General features: G+C 47.9%; 1 protein-coding gene across 16 annotated transcripts in view; it reads right to left on the reverse strand.

The window, feature by feature from the left end:
* LDB3 (LIM domain binding 3) overlaps window positions 1-25,605 on the reverse strand; it is a 114,299-nt gene that overhangs the window by 28,530 nt on the left and 60,164 nt on the right. For 4 of the 16 annotated variants that reach the window (XM_036737118.1, XM_036737122.1, XM_036737121.1 and 1 more), the window contains 4 exons: window positions 23,557-23,726; window positions 22,031-22,067; window positions 7,227-7,262; window positions 5,237-5,410 (listed from right to left, as the gene is read on the reverse strand). In XM_036737118.1, the coding sequence (XP_036593013.1) occupies window positions 5,237-5,410; window positions 7,227-7,262; window positions 22,031-22,067; window positions 23,557-23,726 (417 nt within the window). Of the gene's footprint in view, window positions 1-5,236; window positions 5,411-7,226; window positions 7,263-16,946; window positions 17,929-22,030; window positions 22,068-23,556; window positions 23,727-25,605 lie in introns of those variants that run through there. The other 12 variants (XM_036737130.1, XM_036737129.1, XM_036737126.1 and 9 more) reach the window with 4 other exon arrangements.

Genomic DNA, 25,605 nt, shown 5'->3' on the forward strand with positions numbered 1-25,605 from the left:
ACAAACACACCCCTCCCTTTATCCCCACCCCCTTCACACACACACACACACTCACACACACACACACACACACATACACAGACAAACAGACAGACACACACACAGAGTCATCTAAGGCCCACAGCTGGCAGGAGGCCTACGGCCCTGAGATCCTGTCCCCCCTCCCTGCCTGTCTGGACTCGAGACATGTGGCCAATTAATTCTCAGAGTTCCATCTAGAGCCTGCCTGTGGCAGGGGGAGGGGAGGGCAGGAGGGTCAGTGGGAGCTTTACCCAGCTCTCCCCAGCTGGAGGGGCCCTTTGTGGCTGTCACAAGGACCACATTCATGAGTTTTGGGTTTCCTTCCTCGTGCTTAATAGCTTCATTCTTCTTGAAAAAAAAAAATAGCTCGCTTGTCTAGGGGAGAGGAGGGTAACGCTGACCGACAAGAAAGCTAAGCCTATTCTCCATGGGAAGCTCCTTACAAATTTGAGAGGTTTGCTTTCCTAAATGCTTCCCTTCCCATCGTGCTCTCCCTCCTCCCACCCCCCCCCCAATCATCATTCTTCTCTGAAACTCCCTCTCCCAGTGACTCTAGGCATGGGAGAGGGGGTTCGCCAGGAGAATACAGAGAGGATCTCCTTTGGGGCACCATTGATCAATTAGGCTGAGCTCTGGGCCTCAGGCGTCCTAGGACAGGGGAAAGAGCAGGTGCCCAAGAGTTGGAGGACCTGGTTCGAATCCACCTCTGACACTTAGCACATGTGTGACCTTGGACAGGTCACCTCTCCTCTGACTTCAGTTTCCTCTGCTGTCAAATGAGGGAGTTGGAGGGCATGTTCCCAGAGTCTGGAGCTCCAGAACTGAGCCTAGCCTGAGGCCACAGGGAGGAGCCTTTTGACACCTGGATCCTTTAGGCGTCTCTTCAGGAGGCCCAGGATCACCAAGATACAGAAGAAAACCATTCCCGCAAATGACCAGGGCCCCTGGGAGAGGAAGAAGACCAGCCTGACTAGGGCAAGAAGGTAGGTCAAAGAAGTCTCTCCTTAGTCACCTGGGCCTGGAAAAAGGAAGAGGCTTAAATCTCATGTTGGGGAGGGAAGGGGGCATCCAGGGTCCCCAGGCTCTGTTCTTCCTGCCTGGGTCACGAAGATGGCTCCATCCTCTCTAAAGCTCTACCCAGCTCTGCTCACTATGCTTCCAGGTCTCTTCCAGGATTATAGGATCTTTGACATGGATGGGACCTCTGAGGCCATCTAGCCCAGCCCCCTAATTTTACAGATGAGGAAACTGAGGCCCACAGAAGGCTAGTGAGGTCACACAGCTAGTAAGCATCAGAGGCAGCAGTTGAACCCAGGTCCCCTGAATCCTGAGCCTCTGCTCTCACCGCCACACTACTCTGTTTGTTAGAGCACCACTGACTGACTGACCACTGCTGCCAAACTGCTTTGGAAACTAACAACCTCCTCAGTGGCCAGTCCAACTGAATTTACCTTGAAAGGTGTGTGAGGGCAATCCGGGTTAAGTGACTTGTCCAGGGTCACACAACTAACAAGTGTCTGAGGCTGGATTTGAACTTAGGTCCTCCTGACTCCAGGGCTCTGTCTGTCCACTGAACCACCTAGAGGCCCCTAAAGGTATTTGTATGTTTTAAAACTAATAATCCTTGCCTGTGATCCTGGGATAGAGGTTCAGGCTGAACCAAAGAAGTGATTAGGTCTGACAGCTTATGTCCTAGGTCCTTTACAGAATCAAAAGGAAATCAAAACCAAAAAGACCTCATGATCTTTCCTCCTAAATTCACTCCTCCTCTGAATTCCCCTATTTCCCCCCAAATTCTGCAAGCCTGGAGTCAGCCTCAGCTCTTCTCTAGCCCCCACCTCCCATAGCTGATCAATGACCAAGTCTGCTTGATTTGGCCCCTGCCCTGGCCTCACCCCATGACCACCCCAGGCCAGCTCCTCATCAGCTTTCCTAGAAACTACTGTCAGAACTTGCATCCAGCCTCTTCCTGCCAACTTATCCTCCATCTGGCTGCCAGACTGAAGAGACTGACTAGATGGAGGCACTCCTATAGCATCGATCTGACCATATCACTCCCCTGCTCAAGACACCTCGTGATTCCTCCTTCTAGGCTAAAACACACATTTCTCTCTGGCCTTTGGAGTCCTAGGCCGATGACATTCTACTCCTCCCCACTGACCCTCCTGCCCTCCCCCTCCCCACCTCAATGCTTGGCATAGGACTTTAACTTCTGGCACCCGGAACCCTGATCTCCTTTCCAGGCTCAGCTCAAGCGCTATCTCCTACTGAGTCCTCTCTCGATTCTCACCCTGCCACAAAATTAACTTGTTTTTATTTTGCATTTACTTACGTGTTTATGTGTTGTTCCTTGCCCCCACCAGTAGAATATAAGTTTCTTGGGGGTTGGGTGGAGGGAGGACTGGTTTTTAAGAAAAAACTTAATTCAAAGATAAGACTTTGTATGCCCAGCCCTATGCGCAGTGTTGTCACATTGAAATTGAAAGAGATCACACACATGATCTCTAAGGGCCCTTCCAGCTCTGAGTCTAGGATAGGGAAGAAAAGCAGCTGGGTCATGCAAGGATCACACGTCTTGGAGCTGAGAGACCTGAGTTTGAATCATGACTCTAACATAATAGCTTTGTGAGCCTCATCTGTAACACGACAGGATTGAAGTGGACTAGATAATTTCTAATACCTCTTCCAACTCTAAAAATCCTATGATCCTGTTCAGGAAATCTCAAAAAGTCAAATGGGCCTGAGTCTAAGATATGAAAAAAAAAAATCCTTTGTAAGGATGAGTCAAATCTAGGAACAAAAAACCCCTGCAAATGGTGCCCGTCTCCATCCTGAGCTTTCCCGGTGTACCTCTAGGGGGCACCACCATGCCCCTGACCCCTACAAACTGAGTGAAACAGAAACAGGAGCATAATGATCAGCTGAGGAAATGGAGACACAAATAGCAAGAAACCCACAGAGAGAGGCTGGGCAACCTAGACTGGGGAGAAAGAGCAGGAGACGCTTTCTAAGTGAATAAGTCCTGGCTAAGAGCTTAGACCATGGAGGAAAGGTGGGAAGAGGCCCAGGAGGGCAAGAGAAGGAACAGAGAGGACTGGGGAAAGGCCCCCAGGCCCTGATGCCAAAAAATGGTCTAGAGAGATTCACTAACGTCCCATGTAGCTGCAAACCCAAAGACCCTGGGAATGTGGTGGTGTTCCAAGGGTGCTAGCTGTCTGAACCAGAAGACATCTCCAATATTTCCTACCAGGTTAGAACTGGGTCTTGGAAAAGGCCAGGCTGTTCTAGGAGCTCATGAGGCTGACTCCAATTTGATAATTTGACAGTCAGAGGATCAAAGATGTACGTGGAATGCTAGAAGAGACCTTACCCCTTTCATTTTCAGGCCCAGTGAGGCTCTGTGAGGCCCAAAGCCACATGAGCAGTAAGTGGCAGTCAAGACTTGAATCCAGATTCACTATCTCCAAATACAACACTTTTCCACTGTACCCTACAGCCCCCCAAGCCACCTCCTTGGATGAGGGAGGGGAGGCAGAGGTTAGAGATGACGTTGAAGAAGCTGGAGCTGACAGTCATATTCTCATCACCGAATTCTCTCCTTCAGGACCCAGCTCCTCCCCTTCTTCCAGGAAGCCTTCCCAGCTCAAAGCTGACACTGGTCTATCCCTCTCCAGACACCTCACAGCAACAACAGCAACAAGCCAGATATTTCTATAATTCTTTAGAATTTGCAAAGGGCTTTTTCCTATTAGGCTCATGAAAGAGCTCACATAAACACAATTATTGTCACTTATGGCCAACGGAAAGACGAGATGGAAGAGTGGACTGAGGGTTAGCCTTAAAGTTAGAAATACCTGGGTTCCAGTCACATCTCTGACATGTCCCAGCAAGACACTCCACCTTGGTGCTCAGCCTACACAACTCTCTAAGGCAGGGCTGTGTAAATCTTTTGTGAGTCTAGGACATCTATCTTGAGCAGTCTGGTGAGGCCTAGAGAGCTCTTCTTAGAATAATGTTTTTAAATTCATAAGATTACAAAGAAAAGAAATCACATTGAAATGTGACTGAAATGTGAAAATATGACTTTTTGTATTTATTAAAATATTTTCTAACTGAAGAAATTCACAGATTCACCTCCCCCACACCCCACATTAAGAACTCCTGTAAGACTAGAGATCTCAGGGAAGGTGCCAATCTGCATTGGTAGAGGGAGTTCCCTCACCTGGGAGTTCTTAAATAATGAAGTGACAGGTTTAGTTCCTAACCCAGTCCTTATTTCACAGATGAAAAGCTGGGTTCTCAGAGAGGTTAGGTGACTTTCTTGGGGACACACAGCTAGTGAGCGTCTGTGCCTAGGCCTCTCCTGACTCCAAAGTCCAGTTCTACCAGGCAGAATCTCCACACCATCTTAGAGACAGACTATGCTGCTTTGTTAGCTAACTAACTTTCCATTGGGATGAGTCTTGTGTCTCGAGATGGACCAAATTTCGGGTGGCGGGGATAGTTTTGGACAAATCTGCGCACGCAGCAATAGGTGCTAAGTTGGTATTGAACTGAGGATTGTTTTCTGAGGCGCTGTAATATCCATCCAGGGATAGAGCCTTGGATATGGAGTCAGGAGACCCGAGTTTGAATCTCGCCACAGATGTGACCCTGGGCCTTCCAGAGCCTTGCTTTCCTCATCTGTAAAATGCGAATCATGATAACTACAATACCCACCGTCACCATAACTAGCAGTTATCCAACACCTTAAGGTTTAGACGACACTTTGCAAATATTATCTGAGTCTCGCAACGATCCTGGGAAGTAAATGCTGTTATTTTCCTTATTTAGCTGTCGAGGACACTGAGGCAAATGGGTTAAGTGACCCTCCAGAGTCACACAGCTAGATGGGAGAAAGCAGGAAAGGCTTTGAGGCAAAACTCTTGACTCACTGTGGGGAAAATGTTTTACAAATTGCAAAGAACTTCTTAGAGGAAAGTAATTTCTTCTCCTTCAGCTCCTGTGCTCTGACCCACCAGGACTGTGGGTGATGAGCACTTGGAGGTACAGAACAGGGTGCCTGTACAATGGGGTACGGCTCTCCTGCCAGGCTTGCTGGTTTTCTAGGGCTGATCTTTCCCTTTCTGCTCTTCCCACTGGGGCATCTTCCTTGGTGGAACCCCATCCCTGACCGGGGCCCGAGCCTTAGGAAGCAAAGCCAAGGACCCATTACCTTTGGAAAGCAGGTGAGAGGCTGTCAGCAGAGACAGAGGTGGTGGAGGCAGCTGGGGGTGATGCTGGGCGGGCTGAGCTGGCAGCAGCAGCAGCAGTAGCAGGCGGATGGGCAGAAGCTGGCGGCAGAGCAGAGGCGTGGCTGGTAGACACTGGAGCATGCTCGATGGGGGTACTAGTTAGGGTGGGGACCAAACAGAAGAAGTAGGTTGAGACAAGGTTCAAAGAGCCATCGGGAGTGAGGCCCACAGTAGCCGATAGTTTGGGTGGCTAGGAAGGACAAAGGACATTGGTTTTTCAGTAGGAAAGAAACCACTAGAGGGGAGCAGAGGAAGCTAGGGGAAGCCCCAAGGGTAATGGGATCTATGAGGTTGGGGTGTACCCCTGTCCTGTTGTTCTTCTGGTAGGGTAGGAATGGGAGAACTCAGGTGCTTGGACACTCTTCTCTTTGGCTTGGCTACCCAAGGACAGGCCTGGTCAGCTCATGGGTATCCATCCCACTTTGGGAACCACAGAAATATGGACCTGGTCAAGGCAACCTAGAGAACCTATCTAACCCAGCACCTCTGAGCAGCAAAAATACTCCCAACCAAGAAAAGTCTGGCTTGTTCATCAAAGGTCTCCTAAATAACTTATGAAATATCTCCCAGGCTCTTGTTGAGAACTGCTTAGTAAGGAAGTTGGGGGTGGGGTGGAGAGAACAGTGGCCCAGGGAGTCTGGACTGGCTTTGCTGCCAACTCAATGCATTGACTTGGGTAAATCCCATTCTTTAGCTCCCAGATCCCTCAAAAACTTTCCTGCTTTCTCTTTCCTTCCTGCCCAACCCATGGGGATGATGGTGGGGGTGGGGAGAAGGTGGAAGGTGGGAGGGAGAAGCCTGGCAAATAGGAATGGGTGAGAGAACCCAGAAGAAAGTCAGAGAGGAGAAAGCATCCAGAAATGATGCCACAGGAGAAAGCAACATTATCCTGTTTTATTAAGGCCATTGACGAGAAGAGCTCTGTGGGTGCCCCTGCCACCCAAAAGGGGTCACAGGATGTTACAGAGTATCCCAATGATCCCATTGTCAATCCAGGAAAACACCCCTTGCAATTCTGCATTGTCAGAATCTTTAGCCAGCTTCCACTCACCTTTTCAGATCCTTCCTATTTTACAAGCAATGAAATTAAGTCCCAGGGAGTCTCTCAGAATGGCCCAAGCAGATGCAGCCAGTAGGTGGTGGAGGCTGAAAGTCCTAACTCTCCCTCAGGGCTTCCAACCTCTAACAATGATTATCTACTTGTCCTTTCTTAAGCCTGTCCTGACCATGGAGACAGCTGTAATCTAATGAAGGGAGCACTGGATTTGGGGTCAGAGGACCTGAGTTTGAATTAAGCTCTGCTATCTGTAGATTAGCCAATATGCATTTGTTAATCGCTTAGGCTGTGCTAGGTACTGTGTGGATACAAAGAAACACTGCCATGGGACTCTCCTTTTAAGACCCTTTTATTTTCTATGCACAACATTATTTACTGCTTTTGTGCTTTAGCTTCCTTCTCTTCAAAATGCAGATGATAATGCCCTCACTGCCTGCCTCGGGAAGCTTGTGTGAAGACCATGTAAGATCACAGAACAGACACAAATTCATAAAGTGTTATCGAGTGGTGTTCTTTGAGGGGGGGGGGGGAATACCAGCTCCAAAGAGGTTTGTTTGAAGGAGTCCCCATTCAGAGTCCCAATCCAGTCCTAGATATAAGTGGACCACCTCAATCGTCAGAGTTCCAGAAGAAATTTGCCATTTTTCTCTGCCAAGATTAAACTGCCTGGATCTTGCAAAGCAAACCCTTTTGCTAAAGGCACAGCTTCCCAAGTGGCATGGATCTGTACCTCCAAATGGGCAGGTCAGTGCTTGGGGAGCAGTGAACTCCTTCAGAGGAAAGGAGGGAGGGAAAAGGAGGGATAGGGAGCTGTGGCTTGAGGGATGGTGAACACAGAACACAGAAAACGTTACCTTCTTCCTGTTGACTCCTTCGAACTGTCCTTGCCACTGTGAAAGGAGGGGAGAGAATGTGAAGAAGCCAGGGGAAACACAGGGTTTGTGAAGAAGAAAAAAGGAAAAGAAGAAACAAAAGAGAAGGTAACAATCAGGCTGAGTGCCTGGCTGCCCAAGGCATCTGCTGCCTTGGGATGGAGGTCTTATTTTGTGGTCAGAAGGTGTGGAAAACCATATTTTAAGGAGATGGGCAATAGATAGAACTTTCAGGGAAATCCTGAGAATGGCATCAGGACTATGGACAGAAGTATAAGCTCCAAAGCTTTGCCCAGAAGGACCTTGCAGGCCCAGAAGGAACTGGGCTTTCTACCTTGATCTCAAAAAGCACCGTCAAAAATAGGCCATCAGAACCGCCACAACAAACTCTCTGTGGGGGATGGGATGGCAGAGAGAGTTGGAGAAATTCCCCACCTGTTGCCTAGGGCTGAAGGGAAGGATTCTATCTCCCTTAACCCCATAGATCTTTCCTGACTGCTGCAAAGGAACATTAGAGATGCAGCCACATGCAGGACTCTAAGATGGTAGCTACTCTGAGGAGGGACGGAGCATCAAGCCAACTGAGGGCTCCAGAGAAAGGTGGCTGGCTTCTTCTCTTATTGGCTGGCCAGAAGGAGGCATTGTCACTCCTTGCTCAAGACCCCAAGCGGGAGATATGATGGTATTAAGAAGGGCCACATGCCTCATGATTGAAGATTAATGATTATATGTTGTGCTAAGTACAGGCCAGATGTGGAGGGACAGAGCAATACTCTGTCATCTGGTCACTTTGCCCTTTCTACATCCCTCATTCTGTTTGACTTATGGAGACAGCTAAGCTTAGAACCCCAAGCACATCTCTGGCTACCTATCTGCTCTTTGGGATGACCCTATGACTGGCTCAGTGTTTGGCTATGAGTGCCTTTCTCTGGCCATGGTTCTTCCCCCAAAGAAGCCGTGTGAACCCCGGAAAGCAACATGCTCACATTGATAGACAAGTGCATCTGGTCCTGAAGGTCCCCTGTCTACTCCCTATCCTGGACAGAATAGAAGAGAGACCCTTAGACAGGCATTATGTCCCCCACTATGCCCAATGTTTTGTTGTGGCAGCATTGCTGGCTGGGGCTTTTTGTTGGCAGTAATGGTGACGATGACATAGCTATGAGTAATGGTGATGGTGGTGGTGTGGTCAGCAGTGATGGGGAAAGGGATTGAGATCGGGAGAGACTGGACTTGTGGTTTCACTGGTATAGGGAATTCCCAGGTGAGGAAACTCCCTCCACCAATGCCGGTTGGCACCTTCTCTGTAACTTATAGTCTTAGCTCAGAGAGCACTGCAAGGTTGACTGGCTGAAGTTCACACAACCAGGATATGTTGAAGGCTGGACTTGAACCTGGGTCTTCCTGATTTCAAGGCCGGCTCTCTGGTCACTATGTCAAGCTGCCTTTTTGTCAGTGGTGATGATGTAGTTAAATAGTTTGATAGTCTAATTGACGGTAGAACGTTGATGTCAGGGTCAGTGGTGATACAATTGTGGTGGGGGGGAGGGGGGAGGATTTTTAATGCTGTGTCCAGACTGGAAGCTTTTAAATAGGGATTACCAGAAAAAGAGTGAGAGCTGAATATGTTTTCCTCACCTGGAGACCAAGGATCAGCCAAAGAGATAAGAAGGATTGAGTTAAAGGTAGAAGGAGTGAAGACAACAAAAACCACAGAACATACCTAAAACCATGATGATAGATTTAGAGCTGGAAGAGACCTCAGAGGCCATTGAGTCCAACCCCCTCATTTTACAGATGAGGAAACTGAGGCCTAGAGACATTAGGTGAGACATTAAAGGACTTGCCCAGAGTCACACAGGAAGTGAGTTACAGGACTGGGATTTGAACCCAGGTCCTCTGACTCCAAATTCAGTGCCCATTCTACTACATCATTCCATGCACGACCAGAGGAGAATCAAAGAAATAGAAAACACACACCATGAAAAAACACGAGGAGTCAGAAGCACTGTTTATTTTCAGGGTGGCCGATATATGCTCACAATCTCAAATTGAGGCAGAATGGCAAGCAGGGGGCTGGGCGGGTGGTAGCAGGAGGACCAAAGAGTGCAAGAGGTGTGCCTGCCTGGCTATCAAGTGCCTGGAGATTTATGAAGGTCAATGACTTCAGGGAAGGGTTGAAGGAGATTATGGGAGAGAGAGGAGAGAGAGAGAGAGAGAGAGAGAGAGAGAGAGAGAGAGAGAGAGAGAGACAGAGACAGAGAGAGAGAAAGAGAGAGAGAGAGAGAGAGAGAGAGAGAGAGAGAGAGAGAGAGAGAGAGAAGAGAAGAGTTAAAGAGAAGGGAGAGAGGAGGGAGGAGAGAGGGAGGGAGAGAGAAAGAGAGAGGGGAGAAGGAGGGAGAAAAGAGTAGAGAGAGAAGGGAGGGGGAGGGAGAGAGAGAAGGGGAGAGAAAAGAGAGAGAAGAGGAGGGAGAGAAAGAGAGGGAGAGAAAGGGAGGGCAAGAGGGAGGGGGAGAAAGAGAGAGAGGAAGGCAGGAGAAAAGAAGAGTAAAGAGAGAAGGGAGGGGGAGAGAAGAGATAGAGAGAGAGAAGGGGGAGAGAGAAAAAGAGAGAAAAGTGGAGAGAGAAAGAGAGGGAGAGAAAGAGAGAAAGAAATATCTGGGACTGGGAAATGACAAGTGAGCCCTTAGAAGAAGGAAAGATGAAAAGGAAAGGAGAGGGAGGAGAGAGTAAAGGGAGAGCAGGAGAAGAAATCTTTCCAGACAGAATAAGAAGGAAGAGAGACAGTTTGAAAAGCAAGTAAGAGCTTTCCAAGTTCCCAGATAAGGAGAGATATTGGGAGAGCCAAAGGAGATTGGAAAAAGGAGCCATAGGGAGTGTCTGAGCCCAGCCAACGTTTAGGGCCCTGACTTCTTGGAGCCACCCTGAACCCTGACCAGAGAGGACTTCTTGCTCTGCTCTCGCAGTACCGTTGTCCCTGAGGGGCCACAGAGGATGTACTTCTAGCGAGTATGTTCTTCCCATCCCTGTCTACACTAACATCAGAGTGTTATCCTTCTGGAGACCCAGTCAGGTCCCTGCCACAGTGAGGGGCACGGAAAGCTCCTGGATCCAACATCTGGCTATGGAAACATAGGCCTTGGGAGTGGAGTGAAGCATTCTCATTTCTTTTTTCCTTTCCCTTCCATCTTCTCTGAGAGAAAATGAACAGTCAGGGCTTTACAGGAGATGCGGAGCTTGCCCTAGGTCCTCTTTAAGAGTTGGCTTTCCTCTCCACTGTGCTCCATCCATCATGCTCATCACTGGGCTCTCAGGCTAACTGACTGCAAGCTCTGATCAGAGTTCTCAAGCCTACCCTTCACTCTCACTTGGCCTGATTTAGGAAGGAACCTTGTGATAGCAACCCAACGGAGCAATAGCCTGGTGAAGATTACAGGTCAAATGTCAGGGCATGGATTGAGCCACAGATCAGCCAGCCTCAGGCCTCCTGCCCCCTCAAATGCCTCAAGGCTTTATGAGCTTTCTGAATCCTCAGTAGAAACTTCCTACTAAAACTCAACTCCAGGACAACTACTGTCCTAAGAGTGTCTTAGAAAATTGCTCAGGTCTTAGAAACACTCGCTTGGATTCAAGAGTGGTCCTTAGAGAATCCCCCCCCCCCCCCCCCCGCAAAAGGCAACTTAAATCTATTCAGCTTTTGCACAGGATAAGGTTAGAGAGCAGTGTGGTCGACACACATGTGCACACACACACACACACACACACACACACAGACACACACAGAGAACACACAGGCTTTGAGCAACCACTGATGGACACACGTGGGAGTATTGTGGGGAACAGTTCACAGTTTCCCTGCCAAAGACAATATAGCTTAGAGAAATGCATAGAGTGCGTTGCTCTTGGAGTTGAGAAGAACTAAGTTCAAATCCTCCCTCCTGAGCAAGGTGAATTCTGATCATCGTTATCACCCGTTCAGTCCCAAAAGGCAGGGCAGCTCCTTGGGCAGAGGGTGGAGTAGAGAGCCAAAGGAATCAGTGGTTTCTCTCTGCCAAGAGTGAGCTAAAGACAGGCTGGAGGTTTTGAGAGGCCAGTGATGACTTTATAGTGCCCCGGGGGACACAAAGTCCTAGAATCAAATAAAAATGTTGGTGAAGAAGTAAAAATATGCTGTGAAGACTGGCATGATCCCTGCCAGGGAAGAATGTATCGAGCCTGGGTCTAGGTCTCCCAAACTTTCTAACCTCTTTTGCCAAACATCTGCCCTGGTTGGAGACCATTTCCTTCTGTCAAGCATTAGCAGCTTAAACAGTAGTGAAAGTTCCCTTTCCTCACCAAGAGGAAGCATAGAATCATGGGATTGTGGATCTAGAGTTGTAAAAGACCTTAGAAGTCACAGAGTTCAACTTCGCATTTGAGAAATGAGGAAAGCAAGGGACAAAGAGCCTTGAGTGACTTGCCCAAGGTTGCATCAGTAACAACCGATGTGGAATTTGAGCCCAGATCTTTGGCTCCAAACCCTGTGTCTTTCCCATGGTACCATGCGACTGAATCGTGGAATATCAGAGCTGGAAGGGACCTTAGAGGATATCTCTTATATAATATGTGGGAAAGCTGAAGTCCAGCAAAGGGAAGTGACTTGCTCAAGCTGCTGCAACTAGAACCTAAGCTTCCTGGCTTCCACTTTGGAATCTTTCCACTGAAATACCTGGTCACCACTAGAGGGAGCTTCCCTTCATGGATTCCATGGCCCAGCAGCCAGGCAACAACTCTTGGGTCTCATCATATTTTAGGGATCATTCTGACCAGTCCTATGCTTGGATCACTCTCTCAACAACTGGAGATCGGGCTTATTAGGTCATAGAAAAGAGAAAGATGGGGTAAGGGTGGAGGGGAGTCATAGGAGGCAAGGCAAGAGTGGCTACATTTAACTAACCCAATGCCTGATGGAGCCAAACTCCCTCACCTTCTCCTCCCCTGCACCCCTGCTATAGTATTGCTGGGGAAAAGGCAGAGCCCCCAAGGAACTTTCCCCTGTCAGGTGGTACAGAGTCTAGGCTTTGATGAGGGAATCCACTCTATCACACAGGTTTGTGCACACACACACACACACCCACACACTATTCCATACACCATCACAGAATTACAGAAATTAGTCAGAAGAGACTTCGGAGGTACCTGAATATAAGCCCAGGTTCATGCACTAATAATCTCTCTCTCTCTCTCTCTCTCTCTCTCTCTCTCTCTCCCCTCCTCTCCTCTCCTTTTCTCTCTCTCTTGCTCACTTTCTCTCTCATCTCTCTCCTTACCCCTCTCCTCTCCTCTTCTCTCTCTCTTTCTCCTCTTTCTCTCTCATCTCTCTCTTTCCCTCTCTTCTCTCCTCTTCTCTCTCTCTCTCCTCTTCTCCCTCTCTCTTTCCCCCCCCTCTCTCTCTCACACACACACACACATGCACACACAACAGTCATGTATTCATGCAAGTGAGTACACAGACTTGCTCCTTGCCTGAGGGTACTAGGCTCTTCCATTGTGCAGGGTTAGTTAAGCACATCTATCCATGCCGGGCACCACCTCTCTTACCCTGAGATCTAGGCTGCCTGCCAACAAGCAACCAGCAAGAACCAGCTCTCCTTCTCCTAGCTGCCAGCCCTCCCAAGGGATCTTGCCAGCAAGCCATGCCAAACTGGGGTTACAGGGTGGGGAAAGAAAGCTCAGCACAGCTCTGAGAGGTTATCGGCAAGCAGCAGGAGGAACTAGGAATTGCTTCAAGCACTGGGAGGAACTCATTGCCCATATCCATAAAAGTGAAATTTTAGGAGGGGTAGCAGTTGAGAAAGCAAGCTCAGGCAACCTGGAACAAGGGACCAAGTCACATTTCTACCTTCTTCCATAATGGATATAGGTCCTCCGCTGCTACCAGAGCCTAAGCCCTGAGGAAGATTCAGTCTCCTACACAATGGCCATTTTTACTCCTGGCAACATTCTTCTGAGATGTCATTAACTCAACCCTTTTCTAATTCCCCTCCTGCCTGGTTCTAACCCTAGGGTCCTCTACATCAGACTTCAGCTATGAACTGATCCCCTGAGTACCTAAGAAATAAAATAGGGCAAGACAGAAAAGTAGCCTACTGTTCACCCAGATGTGTGCCCCATGTGTCTTACCCACACTGATATTCAGGCAAGGTAAAGGTCCCTGGTAGGGAAATTTAAGATCTGCTAACTAGCAGAGATGGACACCAACTCCTACACACTCTATGGGGGAGACAGAGAAAGAGTGATGGGCAAACCTCCCAGGGACCACTTAGTTATGGTTGTCCCATTTGGAGAGCTCCTAGGACCCAGCTAGAGCTCTACTTAGCCCCAGAGATGGCCCTCAGAGAACTTCAGTATGAAAAACCCACAAAACCATCTATTCCAACCTCATACCTGAGCAAGATTTCCCTCAACAATATCCTTGGCCAGGGAGCATCCATTCTCTGACTGAAGACTTCCAGTGATGAGGAGCTCACTTCTGCTTAAGGTTCTAAAGGGTCACACAGTTTCCTTTTGCCAGAATCCTCCAAAAACCCACCCCTGAGTCAACAACCATTGCAGGAAGAAGGCACTTGATAGTCACTTCCTAACTTGATGAAATTGTCACCTTTTCAGCAAAGTTGGTTCTTCCATCAAGCTCTCTCAGATCTGATTTCAGATGAAACTTGGGATGAGGTTTCCTGTCTCATGCTCTTTAAGCCCCAAATTCTACTTGGCACCACATCTCCCTCTATTAGCCCTGCCCAAACCCATTTCCCTCCAGCTACCTACATATAGGAGAGACCTGAACTAACTTCCACTATTGACAAAGGGCAAAGCAAGAAGACTGCTTGCCCTGGGCCTCTCCGGGTTTGACCTCAGACCAGAGTCCCTTCCAGGCTCAGAAGTCACTATGGAACCACATTAGCTCCTTAAAAGTTTTGTTATTTAGGGTGAGAAATGCAGATGGTCAATTTTTCTTTGGAGAAATTTGGAGAAAATTCAGTTGTTCCTACCAGTAGAAACACTCTCCCCATCCCCCAAGATCCCATCTGGGATCCATCCTGGGCCCTACCCCAAGGACCCATCTGGGGTCCTAGTAGTAAGAAATACTTTTCACCCCCAAGAGCTCCATCTGGGCTTCTACCAGGAGGAAGATTCCATCCCTTGCTCATGGCAATCCTATAGTGTAGTAGGACTCTTTCCTGTCCCTATCTGAAGTGTTCCCATCGTAAGAAAGAACAGCTCTTTCCCTGGAAAAGGGTGACAAGCCTGGGTCTCCAAGGATCTGAGATCTGGTTAAGGTTTGAGGAGTGGGGGAGGAAGGAGAGGTATGACTGGGGCCCCTGTGAGCACCTGCCCCAATCCCTCCAGCCCCAATAGCTCCACACACAAGCATTAACATCTCGCTGCATCTGCTACATGCTGTCAGTACCAGGGCAGGGGGATGGTTTGTCAGAGGGGGAACAGAAACGGATGGCTTGTCAGCAGAGGGGCAAGCCAGGGAGGGGAGAGATGTTAGGGGTTCACACCATGGCAAAGAAGGGTAGCGTTGCCCTGTGCCACAGCCAGACAAGTCGATTTACCTGGAAGGGAGGCCTGGCTGCTGGGCTTGGCTTTTCCGACTGCTGTTGCCTGGGTTGCATCTTCATTAAATGCTTAATTAAGACTAGGGTGAGGGGAGATCCAGGGATGGGATTTTGTGTAGAGGGAGGGGAGAATAGCCCTAACTGTGACTCTAGCCTGATCTCTAGCCCTCCATCAAAGCCTTACTAACACCCTGCCTCATACACAAAGTCTTTTCTTTACAAATTGATGAATCCTTCTCCTCTGAATTAACTCTGTACTTGAGTCTGAACTGTGTAGTCTAGCCCTGTATTATAGTCTGCCTCTTTTGGATGGTTAACATTTTTCATGCGTGTCTTCTATCTTGTCTTTCCAGAGAAACTACAGGCTCCCTGAGTGTAGGACTATGTCTTTCCCTTCTCTTGATTGCAAGACCTAGCAACCAAACCAGGAACTCACTGGCAATTTGTAGGTAATAGATAGAGGGATCTCTGTGGAGTAGTCATGGGGTGGGGTGGAGTGCCCATGATTAAGAATAGGAATTTCTGCTCCTCTTTTCTGCTAACCTATCTTCTTGCTGCCACCAACCCCCAAAGCCTCCTTCCTTCCACAGGCTATACTTAGCCATGCACGTATCATTTCTGCTCAGTAGAGTGGAACCTTCTGGAGGACAGGGACTCTTTTCTTTTCCATCTATAGCCTTAGTACCCATCCATCAATCAACAAGTATTTATTAGCACAGTGCCTGGCACACAGAAAGAGCTTAATACTTATTGAATTAAATTAAATTGTTGGATTTGACTGGTCTATGCACCCTGGATCCTTGCATTGGTTCAGCTTCTTCTCCTGGCATACCCATTTCCTTTTCCCTTACCTTCCTATTCCTTCTTCCCAGGGTTGGGCCCTAGGAGATGAGCTAGAGGGTTTGAGAAATAGAGAAGAGAGAGAAAGAAGGGAGCAGAGAATGTGGCCTACAATTCACTGGCCTAGTCTCTGCTTGAGGTACAAGATAGGCTAGCCCGGTGCCAAAGAAATGTTAGTGGAGGTGGCAAGATTGGCAAGGCCAAGGTTGGATGGGCCAACAAGGAGGTGTCAACGGTAGGGGAGAAGGGAAGGAAGCCATAGCTACCATAATGACCATGACCTACTTTGTTCACTAGAAATCATATCCCTGGGTGAAGGTTCCCCAACTGGGAAGGGTGGAGATGGAATTTAACCCCTTGCTATCTATATAGCTGAAGTGTTCCTCTGGTTGGCTAAGCTGGCTGGTCATTCCACTAGGCATACAAATCCATCCACCAAACCTTGTTTGCCACTCATCATGTGATTGGCCTACAAGAGTCATCCTATCTATCACCCAAAGCATCAGGCTCTCTGGAAGCACCACGGAGGCCTAGAGCAGTACAAAGGAAATGGTCAGCAATCCCTGAGTCACAAAAATCCCCCTGGTCTCAGGGAACTGGAGGTGCTCTGGCAAGCCTGGAGATTCCATTGCCTCCCCATCACAAATGAAGGGAACTTCCCCCACTTTCTCCACATCCCTTCTGTTGACTCTCATGGCCCCTGGACACTTGGTATGACATCATTGCTCTGCAAACCATGGTGAGAAGGGCTTCATGAGAGGCAAGGAAGGAGGATAGCCTCTGACTGCACTGTCTGTCTGCTTCATGGCCCTTTTCTGTTCAGAAGTCACTGAAGACTCCTAAGGCTCAGGACTTGAGCTACACTTGATGGGCTTCCCCAGAGGCATATCCCCAATAGCAACATGATAGGTGGTGGAGGAGTCTTTTCTCTTGGCTCTTTTCTATGGTGGCCTTAGTCCCTAGACACAACTCTAAATGTTGATTGAATAATCTCTCTAGAGTAACAGTTGAAGTGTCTAGAGAATAGTGTCAAAGTACAGAGAGGGAAATTCTCTTTTTCTTGGGCACTAATACTGCTTGTGGCTGCTACAAGCCCAAGGCAAGCCTATGAGTCCATTGAATTGGACTGGACTGATCTGAGCAGGATAAAGCCTGTGAGCCTGGTCCCCTGTGCATGGATGGGTCCAACCAGGACTTTCTCCCTCTTCCACGCCTCAATATTTCATCCCTTGTAGAACACAGGCACAGCATAACTGGGGCATTGTTTGATTCATTTAAAATTCTTTTTATTTCAGAAGAAGCATGCTGCTATGTACAGAAAGGGGGAAAACTGTGGAGCTGGCCAAGCAAGCATGTTACAAAGAGAGGAGCACATTTGTTGGAGGCTTAAAATGCCCGTGTCTGAGACTTAACCACACATATGTTTGAAACTTACAACATACCATGGGAACCCCTAGGACTCATGATCTCTGGCTGGGCTAACCTCTTGATTATTCAACTTCCACTAGTGAAAGCGTCATCTTATCCCCACCTTCTCTGCTTCCCTGAGCATTTGGGATCCAGTGTTAGCTCCTTATACTCACTGGGGGTTGGCAAGGTGCTCAGAACCTGGACCCTGAGCCAAAGCACTGGTTCTGAGGGAAAAACTCAACATGCACAGCTGCTAAGCCCACTGGGCTCAGCTGAATCTGAGGAAAGTGGCCTTTCTCACAAGCCAATATTTTTTCTAAGGAAGCCTGAGCACAAACTGTGTTTCATTCATTTTTTTTCCTCTGGTGCATTAAAATAGCCAATCTAAGTTTCCCACTCATCTGAAGGCTAAGGCTACATTTAAGTGAAGATAAAATAAACACCAACCCTGTGTCCAAGCAGAAGTATTTGAAAGGGGGGCAGGAAAAGGGAAGTAAGGCTGATTATACTGAAGAGGACATAAGGTAGGCAGTATAGCCTCAGGGAGGAGGACTCTAGAATTTTGCTCCTTATATAAGAATATAATGTCTCTAACACTGACTGCCAAGTACAGCAGTTACTCATAGCATCCCAATGGGTCTCCTTGAATGCTACACATATCTTTTTATTGGGGTGGGGGAGGGGAGTGAAGGGTGATTCCAAGTAGTTGGGGATTTTTTTGTGTTTGTTTATGTTTTTAGCTTTTCACATTAAGTATTTGGGCAGAGAGGCCATGATGCCAGTTGCGTAATTTGGCAAAACGTGGGCTGTTACGTTCCGTTTCAAACCTTTCCCTGTGGCATAGAGAAAGAGAGAGAAAGAAAGAGGGAGAGGGAGGGTGAGAAGAAAGAGAGAGAAAGAGAGAGCGAGAAAGAGAGAAAGAGAGAGAGAGAGAGAGAGAGAGAGAGAGAGAGAGAGAGAGAGGAGGGAGAAAGAGAGGGGTTAGGGAACATGTATGTCCACCACTCCCTTGCCATAAAACTAGGGTGAGGGCAATTTATTTTAGATTGGCTTCGAAAGCCACATGGGTTCCCAGTTTTGAGGTCCTGAAAGGCCCTGGGTTTCTTTGGTCTAGGCAAGGAGAGATTGCTTTGTAACCAGGTGCCAATGGGGTAACTAATATGTCGGGATGAAGGCTGCACAAGCAGTATTTTAGGGCCACACACCTCCCATTCCCCTTTCCCCCCAGGAGGACGCCTGGAACATCTGACCCTGCCTTGAAGACCTTGAAAAGTCATTCATTGAGGTCTCCTCTCAGGTCATGGTAAACCTGAGTCCCATGATTGAATCTAGGATCTTGGCAGTGGGGAATGGGGGTGAAGAACAGGAGTGAGCAGAAGCTGAGAGGGAGAGCAAGACACATGTCATCCAAGCTCATTTACCTCACTGTGTTTGGAGGGGTCTGGGAAGCTGGTACTCATCTGTAGTCTTAGCCTAGCCTAGTTTCTCAAGTCGTCTAGGGGACAGCTTGGATAAGTCAGAGCTTCTGAGTTTTTGGTCTTGTCCTGACAGGGTTGAACAGATCTCAAGGTTCTCAGGGCCACCAAAAATGTGGACCCAGCAATGAGTCTAAGGATACCACTTCTACTTCACTTCCCTGATTAAATAGCCAGGAAAAGCATCTCCCTACCCTGGGAAATGTCCTAGAAAAAGGTTCTGGCTCAAGTAGACCCCTCAAAGTCCCTGGAGCTGAGCTCCACTGCTGCTGGAGGACATCTGTCCTGACCCTCTCTCCTCTGAGGGAAATAGAACATCACTGGGCAGCCACCGTTCCACCGCCCCACCTCCAACACACCTAGGTGCCCAGCACAGCCCAAGCCAGCTAGCCAGGTCTGCTGCCCCCTCCAGATCTCACTCAGCACCAGGGAAGGCACATGCTAAAGGTTAGGAAAGAATTAAGTAGGACTCAACTCATAGGAGCAGAAATTTAAGATTTGTGAGAATAGAAAGACAGAAAGGGGGAGGGAGGAGAAAAACAGCAAGATGACCCATCTGGAATTTTGGATCTGGTAGGGACCATGGAGAGTACATTTTATAAATGAGAAAACCATGGTCCAGGGAAGGAAATTGGCTTATCCCACGCCACATAACTAGCTAGTGTGGGGCCAAGATTCAAGCCCCATTCTCCTTAGGCCAACACTCTTTCCCCTACAACTCACTGGCTTTGCAACAGAAAAAGACAGGAGTGAGGGTGGAAGGAGAATGAGATTTCCTTTTAGGGGTTTTACATGGCTGCCTTAAAGACTGCCAAGGAGCTAGACTGCTGACCATCAGTGGGGCCATCCCTTCGTCCCTCTCCAGTTGGCAGCAGAAATATCAAGAGGTGCAGGTTCAGGAAAGGGGATCAGACAACGAGCTAAGTTGCTTTTTTAAACATATCACTGGAGAAAAATACCTATTACACTATGCCCTAGCAAAAAGAGGTGTTTCTTCTTGGGGTACCACAGAATTTAGTGCTATAAGGCACCTTAAAGCTCACCTAGTTAGGATAATTTAGTGCTTTGAGGGGTCTTCAAGCGCAGCCTAATTTTGGAAGTGAGGCCCAAAGATGTTGTTACTCATCCAAGGTCACACTGGTGTGAAGCAGAAGGATTCAAATCCAGGTCAGAGGAGAATAGGTCTAGAACAGGAAGGGACCTCAGAGGTCTTATAATCCAACCCCTTCATTTTACAATTGAGGCTCAGGGAGCACTTGAACCAAAAGGAGTTAAAAGCAGAGCCAAGATTCAAAGCAGGTCTCCAGACTCAGAGCATTCTTCCATCACTTGGAATGGTCTCATGTAATGAATGGAACCTTGAAGACTTCGAGGAGCTCTATGTTAATGATATAGCTTGACCCAGATGTCTCCTTCCTCCATAACCAGTCAACAGGGAATGTTTGGAGGATGAAAATTACTTTTCAGGGTACAAGGAGAGACCAGCTCTTTGCCATGTTCTAGAAGCACGTACAGAATAAAGGGGTTGGAGCAGAAAAGAAATGTCACACGCACAGGCTGCACAGGGCCCACAACATTTCTGAGTGTGGCCTAAACCAGATTAAAATGGAGTTCCTATTTGATTCTGATGTGTTGATATATTAATAAAAAGTATGTAAACTTGTATGATTTGCTAAGTCAGCATTTGTACCTGCAGGGATCCTTATATGTGGTTTAGTAACCTCCATTTCTCTTTAGGTTTGACCTCACTGGCCTAGAGGACAGCCTGGTGTTCCCAGCTGGCCAGCCAGCCAGGTCCTGGGTGCTAATGGAAAGCCTGGCTCTCTTTCTACTCATGGGGGACATGAGCTGTCTCTTAGATATAGGCGCCACTGTTGCTGGGGTTCCTTGACTGGATGGCACAGTGGGTACTGGAAGGGTTTGGTAGTATTCAGAGAAAGAACCTCTCCTAGCAACAAACAGTCTATCCTAAAGTAAGGAGGGCCTCAGGATTGTGAAAATCTAAGTTCAAGAGAAATCGACCATAAGTGATTTACCAGTGCTAGTCAGGTTTTTCAAAGCCCAGTATAGGAGAACATGGGATCCTAGATCCTGGACTGGGAAGGACCTCAGTGGACATCTAATCCTATCCTTCCATTTTACAGAATACAAAACTAAGGACCCAAGAGGAGAATTGATTTGCCAAAACAATCACACCTTTAGCCAGGCAAGTCATATCATCTTTGTGGGCCTCAGTTTCCCTAACTTGTAAAATGAAGCAGCTAGAGTAGATGCCTTGCCAAGGTCCCTCCCAGCTCTAAATCTTTGAATCTCAAGTCTCTCTTTTGGATCCTCAAAGAAGAACCAATTTCTGCTAGAAGTAGGTGAGGTGTGGGGGGGGGGAGGGTGTCGGATTCTTCTGACTCCCATCCTGATGTTCATCATCAGAGCTGGCCCCAGGTTCCCCTGGAGACAGCAAGATGACTGGGGGCAATGACTGAAGCATCCTCTTTTCTGAGCTATTCTAGTGTGGGGCTAGTTACAAATGCCTGGCACCCCATAACACAGCAGCCAACCCTGGGCTTGGAGGAGACATCCTTCTACAGACTATGCCCAGAGTCTCAAAGACCACCCTGCTCAGGCAGCTTGCTACCTGCAGGGCTCCCTCTTAGGAGAGACCTGACTGCTTTAATATCCATCAGTGGGAGCTGAATAGTTCTCAGAGACCTTGAGGGAGAGGTAGAATTATAAGGTCAGACCCAGGCACCACTTTGGCTGAAATCAACTAGGTTTAGAATTGTCTGCTTTCATTTTTGCTGCTGGCTCTGCTGGGTATGGTCACCATAGTAGAATGGTAGAGAAAGTGGATGGAATAGCCCTAAGATCTGAGACACTCGTGTGTGTGTTTGTGTGTGTGTGTGTGTGTGTGTGTGTGTGTGTGTGAATGGGGCTGGACGGGGAGATAGGAGAGATAGAAAGTATGGCCACCTAAACCTTCAAGGTCTCACCCATCCATTGGTAGGAAACAGACATATTCTGTCCCCATCTTCCTGCACAAGCCTATGAGCTTACGTCATTCTGGTGTATAAAATAGGTTTTCTGAAGTAGGTCTCTTTCCCTAACCCAGAGCTCATCCCTGGAGCATCCCATGACTGACTTCGTCTCCCAAAGCCCAGGGGGCTTTCCCCCAGCTTCCATTGGTCCTGTTGGGTGGGAGTCTCCTTCCCTCTTCCCAGCACAGCTTTGAGGACACCTCTTTCAGGATTACTAATCAACTGCCACTTGGCAACATCAGAATTGGTGTGAGAGGGTGGAAATGAGGTGGAGGAGGGAAAGAGTATTTCAGGTTTTTAGTTTGGAGGTAAATGAGTTAGAAAGGTCTCTTCTGAGTGAGCTAGTTTTAAAGGAGCTGCTGTGGTCGAGCATTAGGAGGTGAGTATCAGGAATGAGAAGGTCACAGAGCCTGCTTCCAGGTGCCTACCTTGATCTCCTCAGGGCCTCTTCATCAGGGTCTTGCACTATGAGAGGGAAAATCACTGTTAGAAACACATCTACTGGGAACAAAATTGGCATGAATTTGGAAAGTTAAAAATCCTAATCTCCAAACCCAGATGAGTCCTACACAGCCTGCCTTTGGCTCTTTCTGACCTGCACAGACATTGCTAGGCCTGTGGAATGCCAGGGAATTAGGTTAAAGTGACCTTGTAGCTTTTTAAATCACCTCCAACCAGTCAACCACAGGCGAGTGTGGGCCCAACCAGCATGGTGCAGTGGACTCATGAGGCTGAGTCCCTACTTTGTTGCAATCTTGCTGTATGACTCTGTGCCAGTAAATCTCCCAAGCAGGACTCAGCTTTCTCCAATAATAGTGGCTAGCATATGTATAGCCTTTTAAGTTTTGTAGTGTGCTTTGTAGTTATGTCATTTGATCCTTACAATAACCTGTAAGGTAGGTACCATTATTATCCTGATTTTATAGATCAGGAAATAGGCTAAGTCACTTGCTTGGGATCACATACTTAATAAACTTTAGAAGTAGGATTTGAACTCAGGTCTTCCTGACTCCAAGTCCAGCACTCTATCCACTGTGTCTATATAAAATGAGGGGGCTGGATTAGGTGACCTCTATGGTCCCTGCTAGCTCTACCACTGGGGGACAGGAAAGGGAATGAGCATTTATTAAGTGCCTGCTATACACCTGGCACCGTGCTTAGCGCTTTATAAATATGACCACATTTGGACTAGGACAGTCTACCAAGTATTATCTCATTTTATCCTAGGACATTTTATTTGGATAAAAAGGGCTGACTTACTTCAGAACTAAGCATTGAGAGTAACACCTGATTACAGGGACCCAGTGGGCCAGTTGGATGGAATCAGGGCTAGGTCTGGGGCTTTCAGCACTTAGCTAGGAGGCAGCAACAGTCTGCACTGGTGTCGGTACAGTCGGTACATGGCCTTGACCAAGAGAAGAAATGACAAGTGCAAGCTTGATTTGGCCATGTCCAATGAAGGGAATCCAAATCCATGACTAAGTAGGGATTTTCCTTAGAAGCATCTCGGCCTGGGAACAAGTCCCTTCTTGCTTTGTCACACTGGTGAGGCCCAGTGAAGAGCCCAGAAAGCTGCCTACTTTCTTCATCCATACTCTCTAATTGCCCTCTAGGAGGAGAGAACAAGCCAGGACCAATGGGCCTGGGCCAGTTACTATTTACAAGATTGCATTCTGAGCAGGGAGAATTGTTGGCCAGCAGCTCAGCATGGTAGCAATGCCTTTCAGTGCCGAACTTCAAGTGTCCACCCCATTTTGTGTAGTGGAAAGAGTGATAGACCTCAAATACGAGTATCTAGGTTCAAATATCACCTTTGCTACTTATTCCCTGGGTGATCCTCAACAAGTTAGTAAACCTCTCTGGACCTCAGTCACCTTTTCTGCCAAATGAAGGACTGGCCTCGCTGACCTCTAAGACCCCTTCTGGTTCTCCATTTCACATGTGAGCTACTTACTGAATTCCGTGCCGGTCATCTGCGCCAGGATTCGGAAGGAGCGTGACTGCAGGTTGGAGGAGCGGCGGGTCCACTCATCCATTTCATCTTCAGGCTTGTTCTGGTTTTTAATCACAGCCTGATACACAGGGGAAGCACTGTCTATTGCAAGATCTTTAACGGGGATGTTACTGCAAGGCAGAAAGAGAGCGTTGGCAAATGGCTCTGGCCTGGGGGGGTGGGAGCTGTGTCCAACAGGTAACCCTGGCTCACCCCCTTCACTTTTTTCTTAAGAAAAGGAAGAAAGGATTCCAACCCCCCAGATGCAACCAAGGGAAAAATGGATTATTTTGTGAAGAAGTTTTACAAAGTGATTGACATGTAGGGAGAAGACAGCACTCTGGAGGGCTCTGTCTGGGTCATTGGCGCTCAGTTCTACTCAACCGTTAGAATTTTTTCTCGCATTCACCCATTGTGGGAGCTCAGTCTATGCAAGACCCAACACCATGTGGTTACTGGGAGCTGATCAGACCAATCCGGACAGCTAAAGAGTCATTGGGTGCAGTGGAGAAAAGGGGCGTTCTGGGGTGTTGCTCAGCTCAGTCCTGGGAGCAAGGCCATTGAGAGAAGAAGAAAGTTGGACCTCCCTCCCTCTGAAATCTCCTTGGAAGCCCTGATGGTGAGTCTCACTTCATTAGAACAAGGCATGCTGGGGAACACCCAGGCAGCCAGACTAAGGCTGTGTTCTCCTTCCCCCTTTACCCAGTAGAATTAAGCACTGATCAAAGGAAGTGATTGCCCATCAGTGGCAAGGAGAGCTCACTTCCCTTTCAAGCGGGAGGCATGTTTTTAAAGCCTTGCCTAAAGAGGTTTGATGGTGACTTAAGTGGCCCTGCCTGATGCTAGTGACCCTGCACTCCGAGGTCAAGAAAAATATAGGGTATGATTAGAGCAAGAACCATGTTGAAGAACTAGGTTCTCTTTCTAACTGCTAAGAGCTCAGGAATCTACCCTTTGAAAGAAGCTCCTAATCTGGAGCTAAGAAAGCAATACAGTGAAAGTACTACCTCCAGAGTTGAGGGTCATGCATTCAAATCCTGTCTCTGACATTTACTATCTATGTGACCATGAACAAATTGCTTAACCTCCTTTAGCCTTGGTTTCCATAACTGTAAAATGAGGGGGTTGGATGAAATGGTTTCTAAGGTCCCTTTCTTCTTTCAATCTATGAGTCTATGATTGTCGATGTCCCTTACCCTGTCTCTCTTGGGCAGTAGTAGTCCATGACTCATTGGAAGGATGAGATAATGGAGAGGCTTGGTGACACATCCTTTGGGCTGAGTTGTGGCCTGGTTTGAGTCTGACCAGTCTGTTGACTTCTTGGGCTTAGGGTATTTTGGAAATTCTCCAAGTGTCATGAGCTGGGTAGGGCCAGAAGCTTAAAAGCAGCCCTACACTGGTAGATTGCCTTTGCTCAGTCAACTGCTGATATTGCCAATCTGTGTTCAAGTCAAAGAGTCCAAATTTGGTCTCCTGTCATCCCCTAGGTGTCTATCAATAATCCTGAGTACTTGGTCCTACTTGGCTGGGTATGGAAGAAATATGGCACCCATGGCCATTGAGGGGACTAAGCCAGAAAGTGAATATCTACCACATTGGAAAAAGAGCAAAGAATCCTTTGAATCCACAACACTATCAGTTCCTACTTAAACAAAGAGCCAGGCTCAAGTCCTGGTATGAACAGCAAGCATCTGGAAGTCTCTCAGACTCCTAGAGTGAACTGTCAAAGTATGAGCGGATTTCTTCACTCTGATAAAGGAGCAGGAAGTAGTCAGATTTTACAGGGCACTTTCCTCATCACCAGAGTCTCCCATGAGACTTGGCTTTTGAGATGGGTCTCTCGGGGCTGGGCCTAGTTGTATACACTGAAGAAGAGGAATTCCAATGTCCAGCTGAGGAAAGGAAAGTTCAGCCCCAAAATGGGATATGTCTGCCTTGCTCTAGATTTTCTGCTGGGTTTCCTGTTGGCATCTGAATGTACCTCATGTACCTGAGTGTCACTGGCGCATA

Source organism: Trichosurus vulpecula, chromosome 8 (genome assembly GCF_011100635.1).
Source record: "Trichosurus vulpecula isolate mTriVul1 chromosome 8, mTriVul1.pri, whole genome shotgun sequence".
Classification (NCBI taxonomy): Eukaryota; Metazoa; Chordata; class Mammalia; order Diprotodontia; family Phalangeridae; genus Trichosurus; species Trichosurus vulpecula.